The 10250-nt window shown below is 42.9% G+C and overlaps 1 protein-coding gene across 2 annotated transcripts in view; it reads left to right on the forward strand.

Moving 5' to 3' along the window:
- RABEP2 (rabaptin, RAB GTPase binding effector protein 2) overlaps positions 1-10195 on the forward strand; it is a 46735-nt gene extending 36540 nt beyond the window's left edge. For both annotated transcript variants that reach the window (XM_030209984.1, XM_030209986.1), the window contains 8 exons: positions 781-879; positions 2002-2142; positions 3454-3643; positions 5253-5264; positions 5362-5417; positions 6211-6279; positions 6479-6595; positions 7037-10195. In XM_030209984.1, coding sequence (XP_030065844.1) covers positions 781-879; positions 2002-2142; positions 3454-3643; positions 5253-5264; positions 5362-5417; positions 6211-6279; positions 6479-6595; positions 7037-7138 — 786 coding nt within the window. In that variant the 3' untranslated portion in view covers positions 7139-10195. The remainder of the gene's footprint in view (positions 1-780; positions 880-2001; positions 2143-3453; positions 3644-5252; positions 5265-5361; positions 5418-6210; positions 6280-6478; positions 6596-7036) is intronic.
- The last annotated feature ends 55 nt before the right edge of the window (positions 10196-10250 follow it).

Here is a 10250-nt window from a genome sequence, read left to right on the forward strand (position 1 = left end):
TTTAGATTGTTCTCTTGTCTTTTAGATTGTAAGCTCTTTGAGCAGGGACTGTCCTATGTTTAAATTGTACAGCGCTGCGTAACCCTAGTAGCGCTTTAGAAATGTTAGTTAGTTAGTTAGTGAATTGACTCAAACAACCAATAGTCGTCGATAATTAGAGTTAATTGTTAATAATTGGCATTACTTTGCAGTTATAAGCATAATGGCACTTAGGTGCTGTTCTATAATGTTGGCGTCCAAATTCTGTACTGTGTAAATTCGAGAGGGATGTAACTATGGGAGGGGCAGAGAGCGCCAAGCACGAACTAAGCTTTTAGGATACTGCTTGCTCCTAAATTAATTGCCATTACAGAATTTGTGCTTAATGCTCAACCTTTAGGTGTCTCTCTAGGCGACCGGTATAGAATTACTCCCTTGGCGCTTATCTCTGCATGACGGGACCTGTGTTAATGTTTTAATTCTGTCATTTATAATCCGCTTAACCATCAAGTTCAAGGCGGAGAACAGTCACACATTAAAAGCAGGCACTTTCTTTGTCCCTAGAGGCAGAGGAGGGTTAAGTGACTTGCCCAGGGTCACAAGGAGCTGCAGTGGGAATCGAACTCAGGATGGTGGGATCAAAGCCTGCTGCACTAACCATTAGGCCACCCCTCCACTCCAGCTGGCACAGTCTCCCCTGTGATTTTGCCTTTCTGCTAGAATGATTGCAGAACTCTGAGCCATCCTTCTGTCCATTTTTGGTCTTGGAGCATGATGCTGCTGTTTTGGGATCTCATTCAGGTGCAGGTGCTGTTGGATCAGATTCAGAACTCTGAGCAGCTGTTGCAGAACCTTCAAGTAACGGTATCTCAGACCCAAGACAAAACTCAACAACAGCTGGTGAGTACACAAGACAACACACATGTTTGTGTTAGATATGGCTTTGTATCTCTTACTGACTGGATGTGCAGCGCTCTTTCTACCAAGACTCATCCATAGGAAAGGGAGGCGACAAGCCTGAGTGAGAAGTGTTTTAGTCCACAGGAAAAGAGAAAACCAGCACGTCCACAAAACACAGCAGCACATGTTGCCTAGCTACAGAGGTTCGCTTAGCCTATACTACTACTAATAGCATTTATATAGCTCTACCAGAGCTTACAATCTAGGTAATAGTAGCCCATACCGCAGGATCATTTTACATCATTATGTTGTCGCATGTTTATTGGTTTTATGTCACACAAAACAAGCAGAAGTATCCCCCTAACAAACCACAAAAAATTGTGAAACAAAAGCAAAGAGCAGGGGGTAGAAGAAATCTGTTTCCAAACAGTGGGTTTATTAAAAAAAAACAACTCGCAGTCCTGCGTTTTGGCGCCAGTAAAACCTGCTTCAGGAGTCAAACAAATTGTCTCAGCCACTGATGATAAAAGTAAACAAATAGGCTAAAAAATCCCAAGGTACAGCATAAGCCATGCTGAGAAAACACAGTATCGCCAAGCGAAACGTGTCAAACATAAATTTCCCTAGTGGCACACTTTTATGTTTGGCACATTTTGCTTGGCAATATTTTTTCTCAGTGTGGCTTATGCGGTACCTTGGGATTTTTTAGCCTATTTGTCTCAGCCACTGAGGGAGGCGCTGAAAGGCAGGACTGTATCGAGTCCTTAAAAAAATTTTTTTTTTAATAAACCCATTATTTGGAAACAGATTTAGTCTACTCCCTGCTCTTTGCTTTTGTTTCACATTATTGGTATTATGTCTCATACAACAGAGGATTCATGAAGAAGGCTCACGAGCTGAAACATGGCCCGTGTTGGGCCCAATCTTTGTTTGGGACTTCGTATTTGTGCGATTGAGAATAAAGGTGTCGTCATCTGCTACTGCTGATCATTCTGTGACTTCGTTTGCTACTGTGGATCATCCTGTGGCTTGGCTACTTCACTCCTGTGTGTTTTGCTGTTAGTACACATCGTGCCTCGGTACTGGTGTCATTGACAACATGATGTGCTCTTTTTGTTGCAGACTGAGCTAGCCTCTTCCCACAAGCAGCTGTGTCATGAAGTGAAACGTCTGAGTGATGAAAACGAACGTCTAAGGGGTTACAACAAGCCCTCAGCATCTCATGAAGAGACGACGGAGACTGCATTGCCCACCTCTGTATCGGTAGAAGAGACATTGGCCTTTTCATTCTATAAACTCGAGCGTCCAAGTTGTTACTTACCCCTGGATTCTATAAAGGGCACCCAAATTTGGATGCAATCCCAAGATGTGCACACAACCAAATTGATTAACAAGCCAATTACTACCAATAATTGGACACTAACAATCAATTAACAAATAGTTAAGCTCTGGAACTCATTGCCGGAGGATATGGTAATAGTTGTTAGCTTATCTGGGTTTAAAAAATGTTTGGACAAGTTCCTGGAGGAAAAGTCCGTAATCTGCTATTGAGACAGACATGGGGAAGCTACTGCTTGCCCCGGGATTGGTACCATGGAATGTTGCTGCTAATTGGGTTTCTGCTAGGTACTTGTGACCTGGCTTGGCCCACTGTTTGGAAAACAGGGTACTGGGCTAGATGGACCATTGGTCTAACTCAGTATGGCTACTCTTGTGTTCTTCAATTGGTACCCGTTAGGGAATGTGAGCGGACATCTGGCTAAGCGCTTTTCTGCAATCCTGGGTGCCCAAATCCCATAGCATGCAACCCAAAAGGGGGCCATGGGAGGGGGGGAGGCATTCTCAAAAGACGCACCCAGTATTATAGGATTTTGGGGATCCTCTCCCAACTTGCACACCAGCATTTCCTTGCTGGCGCTATTCTATAAAGGACGCTAATCCTGGAGCTGAGCACTGATTTGTTCCTGGTGCCTATTTTTTGCCACTGTTTACTGAATCCAGCCCTTAGTATGCAAAGTTGCATGCACAAGTTATAGAATGTCAGTTGTGCCAGTAACTTAATAATGAGCTGCTATTTGGCTTTAACTACCAAGAATTGGCTATAATTGGTACTAATTGCCAGTAATTAGCAGTTACGTGTATAACTACCATTCGTTGGTATTCTATAAATTGTGCATGCAAAATCTATTGTGCACAATTGCAAAAGCATGGATCTGGGAGGGGCGTGAGTGGGTTGGGGGTGGGGCCGCTTGGCTCTTACACACACGTCTTATAGAATAGTAACATAGTAGATGATGGCAGAAAAAGACCTTGCAGTTGCATCCTAAGTTCTTATAGTTACATGCAAGCATTTACACCAGCTATTTAGCTAGCGTAAAATTAGGGATGTAACTGCAAATTTACACTAGTATTCTGTGTGCATCATCCAGTGCCCAATTTCAGGCAAGTTATAGGAAATTACCCCCTATATGTACAGCCTTGAACCCCATGCATTAGTAGAGAAGAGTTGAAAGGCTGGTTATACGGATAAATATATTACGTGCATAATCACTGATGTGTTGTGTTATGGTTCAGGAACTGCAGAAAATGGTCCAGAAATACCGGCAGGAGATCTTTACCTTGCAGCGAGGTTCTGATCACCAGGAAGAGAGACTTCGCATTGAGATTGTGACCATACGGGAACAGCTGCAGGCAGAGCAGCAGCTCCGAAAGAACCTTCAGGACATTATGCAGGCAAACCTGGAGTCCCAGCGAGAGGAGACGGGTACAGACTCTGGGGAATGAGGGGGGAGAAATAGTAGTTTTGCCTTCATTTGGGAAGGGAGGCTGAAAACAGGGCCGGCCCAACCATTAGGCATACTGGGCAGTTGCCAGGAGCAGCAGCTTCTGGGGGAGGGTAAAGATCATCTGTGTCAATGCGAAACGATCAGTCCCGATATCCTCAAATGAAATAACTATCAGCGTGTGCTTTTACCCATAAGGAAGTGGACAAATTTCAAATATTTAAAAAACAATATGTTAGAGTGGAGCTAGAGTCTTGGGGGGGGGGAGGGGGGGTGTATGGCTAAATGTTTTCTTAGACAGATCACTGTGATTCCCATAATGTTGAAGGTAATTGAAAAATTTGTTCTTCGACAGTTGACACAGCGTTTGGATGATTATCAATATGGTTTTAGGGAAGGCCATAATGTTGAAACTTTATTATTGTCCTCCTTAGATATATTAAAGCAGGGTATTGACAAGGGCCATATATTTTTCCTTGTTTATTTGGATGTGTCATCACCATTCGATACAGTTGATATTTTTCCAGTTCAAGGAGGATGCACAGGATTGTGACTGTATGTCTATTGTACAGAAATGGATGGGTTTGAATAGATTAATTTTAAATTTTGGTAAAACAGAATTGATGTTTGTAGGAAAAGATGCAGCTCTTCTACAATGTCGGTCTGTGAATTTGGGTGATTCTGTGTTGCCAGTACAGGAATGTATGCGTGTGTTGGGTGTTATTTTGGATCCCTTATTGTTTATGAAGGATCAAGTATTGCAGGTGGTCATCAGCTTTTTTTCAGCTTCATTTGTTAACAAAGTTACGGCCTATGCTGCCACAGTGTGATTTTCAATCTGTGGTACAAAGTTTAGTGATCATGTATCAACTTCTGCAATGAGCTGTATTTGGGCTTGTCAAAATCAAAGATATAAACATTGCAGGTGATACAAAATGCTTCTGCCCGATTGTTGACAGGTGTGTCTAGGTTTCAGGATATATCTCCAACCGTACGCTGTTTGCACTGGTTAACAGTTCATGCTTGGATATAGTACAAGGTGGTACAGTTGGTACACCGAGCACTGTACTCTGATTGTGTTCAATACCTTGAAGATGTAATTCAGGAATATCGATACCTTGAAGATGTAATTCAGGAATTTCGACCTCTCTGGAAAATTTGAAGTTTTTGATGAATGATAAACTGCAAATGGTGGGATATGCCAGGAATACTGCATTCTCAATAGTGGGTCTGCAAATCTGGAACAAGTTACCAGGTTACTTGAGACTGTGTAGTAATAGGACTCAATTCAGTAAGTTCTGAAGACATATCTGTTTGAACATGCATGGGATTGATCTTGTCTGTCACTTTTTGAATATTGCATACTCTAGAGTCTGTTATTATCTTTTCGCGATAGAAATTTTTAAATAAATCATACCCTTGTGCTGACCATGACTGGAAACATGCATGCTTCTTTGATGGTGGACATTTGATTTGGGGCTGGGAATGGGATGGTCACTTATGGTATTGTTAACAGCCTATATTTTTCTCTTTCACACCCTACTTTGCCTGTCCCTGCCTTGGATCTCCTGTCATCCCCCTCTGTGACAGAGCTGCTGGAGGGTAAGAACTGCTCATTGTTCTCCCCATAGAAATATGCTTGAGCCTTGCATTTTAGAAAGGAAAAGACACTGATGACTCTGTTTATACTGTTAATCAGCCAGGCTGTCCAGTGTGAAATCGGAGATGGACAGGATGCAGCAGGAAAAGAATGAGGTGAAACAAATGTCTGTGTGATTTATTAGTAGGGGGTTCTCTGGGGTGCTTCTGTGGAGTGGATCCCTAGTGCATGACTGTGCCATTTTTTTCCTGCAAATCTGTTCATTTTTTACAAACAAAATAATTAACGACCAAACACGTCAAGGAGGCGTGCAGATGTTCTTACACATGCCTCCCACTGGCCAATGTAGTACATGTGCACCAAAACATAGGAATCATAAATGAAACTTTAGAGAACATCACCCCCAAGATAATCCACTCCCAAACCTGTACCACCCCCCCACCCCACCACTGTCCTGTCAAGATAGACATTCAAAGATCACTGTTGATTAAGAATGTTACTTCTGGCCCTGTCTGACAAAGTGTTCCAAAATGGTTCCTAAATTTCTTGAAACTTGGAAATCCTTCTTAGTATCCACTGCCATCCTTTCATTGGTGAGTATGTGTATCATTTACACTCACTATTGGGCTACCGAGGGAGCCTCCAAAAGCTTCAAGTTGATTAAGGTGCACATGTGGCAAGCAGAAAGGGTTTCTCAAAATACTAAGGTCCTCTAGCCATACGTTGAGTTGATCTCCCAGAACAAATAGGGCCCCAAGCAGAGCCACTATAGTACATACCATATTGCCATAAGTTCTTCCAGAATAGATTCACTGTTGTGCAGGTCCAGAATGCATGCCCCAGATGAGCCCCAACTGCATGACACTTGGAGATATTCATCCCTGTCACTAATCTTTACTTTGTAGGCTCGATGTGGTGATATAACATTGCTCTCCTGTCTCTCCACAGCTTGAGCTCAGTCTACAGGAAACAGAAGCAAAAAATGAGAATCTTCTTAGAGACTTGAAGGACAAGGAGGTGTGGACTTGGGTCAGGCTCTGTTGACATGTTCCCTACCCCATGTGATTGAACCAACCCTGTTCTATATACACAGACTCACAATCTCTCTGCCCCTCCTTCCTTATCCTAGGGCATAACACTCATTCTATCTCTTATTCTTTTTGCTCCTGTGCCCACCCTGATTATGCTAAGGGGATTATGTTGTACTTCGTTACAGACAAACTTCAGGGACACACTGAAGGAGGAGAAAAGCAAGGTGCATCGGCTACAGACTGAATTGACAACTAGCGAGGAGGTTCAGAGAGATTTTGTCCGTCTGTCACAGTCATTGCAGGTAAGGTGGTCCTTGGAGGTCACTGGCTACAGATTTGGTAGACACAGTGATCTCTGGGTGAGAGGATTATAGAGGAGGAGAGACCTGAGTCCAGATTTGGCAGGTCATGGGATTACCATCCTGGATATGTCAAGCAAGAGGATTTTGCAGGGGGTGTCACTGGACACAAATACTGCAGGTAAGGGGATCTACAGGGGGTAGGAGGACTTTGGCTAGCTCCTGCTGATGATGTTTTTACTGGAGGGAGGAAAACCACTGGTGCATGTGAGAGTTAGCTTCCCAAGATCCTTGGCACAGACATGAAGTTTGTATGATTCCCTGCAGGCAAAGAGATCGTAGGAGATTGGGGGTCACAGACACTACAAGGGATAGGGGTCTCTTGGAGGTGTCTGGGTATAGATATTGTAAAGGACTTAACTCCAATTCTGCTTCTATTGCTAGGTCAGCCTGGAGCAGATCCGGCAGGCCGAAAACCTGGAGCAGGTCCAGCAGATCTTGGATGGGACAAGAGTGAAAGATGTGAGTGAGCTGAGGGACACTTGAATATTAATGGCTGTTTGCGCACCTGTCCATTCTATGCAAGGACAAAAAAAAGAAAACTGAACTCCTGGAGTATTCCTTGTAGTGGACACGTGACTTAAAACTTTTCAATTGGTTTATTGCTAGGAAGTTGGTAACTCCTAACTCTTATCCTATATAACACTTGGGGACTGAACAATTCTGCGCAGCATCGCTGGAGGAACTCTTAACTTTGGAAGCATATTGGGAAAAAATAACAGAGGAAGTATTTGTAAAGACTGCACTTCTTCACTGGCTGGTGGGAACTGGGCAACTGCAGCGTGTGGTGTTGCCACACGATGGCACCATAATTCCTTAAGTGATGCTGTCCCTTAGAAGACACTCCATCTGGTGTCTAGGCCTTTTCATCCCAGCTCATTTCCAGCTTTGACTATGACAATTGAACCTCAGACGGTGTAATAAGAGGACCAGTTCTTCCATTACCTGCTTTGTGTAACCTTGTCAGCCCAGTTGTTCCAGGATCAGGCGGACCTAAGGATTCTGACAAAGCTTTCTTGTTTTTATAGGAAACTCTCTTTAAATGTATAATAATCCCAACACTATTTCCCCTGAACTAAAAGTAGGAGGGATTAGTCTGGGATGTTGTAGGGCTGCACAGCCAGTGGCGGTCAACTGTTACCGAGTAATTTTGCACCCCACCCCTGAAGAGGAGGAAGCAGGTGAGACTTCTCCCATTTCAGATGGCCAGATATTGCACTGTGAAACCAAATATGAAGGCTAACCCATTGGACCTGTCATATGCACTATTATACTGTATATGAGCTGGGCATCTAGGTAGATGGGAACAATATTAAACATGTATAGAGAGATGTATGTATATATTATGATCTTCAAACAGTTGACCATTGACATTGCTTCGGGGAGGGGGGTGCAATTTTCTCCAAGTCTAGACATCCTTCTTCTTACTTGTACTCCCTTCCCCTCCAAACTCCCCTGTACTTCCATCCATAATTCCTACTCTGTCTGTGACAGGGACCCACCACATAATTTCAGTTTTAGGAAATAACCTGCTTACATGTGTAGGTGGTTGACGCCTGTCACATTCTGAGGAACAGTGTTAAGGTAACTATGCTAGCAAGCAGCCAGTAAGAAGATGGCTTCATGCCACTTGAACTGTGCTCCCTTGTGGCTTAGAATAATTTGTTTGGTCCTATCAAATTTCAAAAACTATTCAGCATGGAGATTATCACTCATTTGGCCCCAGGGGGGTAAAGAAGTTGCTTTGTGCTTCTCCCTAATGTTTCTTACCTCCAAAAGATGAACACCAAGCTGCAATGGGGTCCCATGGAGATACAAAAGCAGAGAGCACTATCAAACTGCTTTGTCAAGGATGTGAGCTAGAGAATAGCAATAAGTGCGATACAAAGCCAGACCACAAAATGAAAGAAGTGGCACTATCAGTTAACTTTAGGAGTCCCAAAGATTCTCTTCAGCGATGAAGACTAATAATCAGTGTAGATCTTCCAGAAGGAGCATGGGAAAATGATGTACACAAACTTTAGAAGCCGCTTTGCCAATTCTTTAATATATGCAGAGAAACTTCCAGAATAATCTGAATGAGGAGATGCACTGTGATTGCCTGGCTGCCACTTTTGCACTCATGCCTGTGAGCAGAAGCAGCTCTTACTTTAAAGCACATTACTATCATTTTGAGTGAAGCAGACAGCAAAACATGCAGGCAGCTTAATACGTTCATTTAACAATAACAGCAACAACAACAAAAACTTACTGAGAGACCTGTTTCTGTAGTGGGACTCGAGCTAGGATTAGTGAGGATGTTAAAAATAAATGGATGATGGAGGGGCCTTTGAAGGCCAACAGGAGCAAAATTCTGAGCTGTGGTGAATGTCGACCCCCTTCCTATAGCTATGGAAGTTGTGATGAAATGTTAACTACAGCTTACACAGTCCCTATTAAAGCTGCAGAAAGATGCCTGTTCTGTCTGCCATCAAGAAGTGAAGGAAAGGAACTACCTCAACATGACAAACTTTCTGTGGCGTAGCTAAGGATGAAACCCAAAAGAGAGCTCTGGCTTTCTTTCTGCTTAAAACACTGCAAGTATCCCCAAGGCAACAAAGAGACTTAGCTTGGGGAAAATATGGGAGAAAGATTTAGTAGCATTACACGTCATATCCCAGTAAACTGTGGAAAGAAAATAGTAGTTTTTTGGGGGGGTGGGAGGTTATAGAGAGAGAAGAGAAAAATCAGGCAAACGAGGCAACCTGTCCAGACTAATCTCCAAATGGAAGTCAAATACAAAAAGAAATTCCATTTCTAGATAGTTGCTTTTACACAAAATAGACATTGATGTGAACAATAAACACATATGTGTTTATTACCATGGTTTAATATACTGCCATTCATATTCCATCAAAGTGGTGTACAAAGATAAAATAACAGAAAAAGAAAGGGGGAAAAACACTAAAGACAGACAAAAAAATAATGAGTAAACATAAATAAGAAAGCGTTCCTCCATCGAACTTCAAAAGTCAAATGATCATCCCCCGCTTTAAACGTGAAGGCAGAAGAGAATGGATAAGATGCCACTGTCCTAGCAAAATTTAGCCACAGTGGACCACAGGCAATGAGAACTGATTTCCTCACTAGATAGTGTGGATTTGGCTGCAGCAAATAAACCTGGAACCTCAGCCTTTGATTCTCACTAATGAAAAGTCGAGGACTGGAATGAAAGCCATGAGCAGAAATCTCTGCAAAGAAGTGTTTGGAGATTAAGGGCAATGCCTCAAAAGAACGGGTCTTCCACAGTAAGAGAAACCTCAGAGGACAAGTAAACTTCTCAGTTTCTTTTAATATTAAAAGAAAAAAGCAGCTTATCTTATGCAACAGAGAACTAATATTGGAGTTCCAGACAGAGAAGAAACTCACTAGTTGTAGTCTGATGAGAATAACCCATCAATTTGCAGATAGGTAGAAAAGGCACCAAAGGGCAAAATATATTACTACTACTCATTTCTATAGTGCTACCAGATGTATGCAGGGCCGGTCAAACCCGGTAAGTGGGGTAAGCACCGCAGGGGGTGCCTGCCTTCAAGGGCACGCCATACCGCGCCGCCCT

The sequence above is a fragment of the Microcaecilia unicolor genome, chromosome 7 (genome assembly GCF_901765095.1).
Source record: "Microcaecilia unicolor chromosome 7, aMicUni1.1, whole genome shotgun sequence".
In the NCBI taxonomy this organism is placed as follows: domain Eukaryota; kingdom Metazoa; phylum Chordata; class Amphibia; order Gymnophiona; family Siphonopidae; genus Microcaecilia; species Microcaecilia unicolor.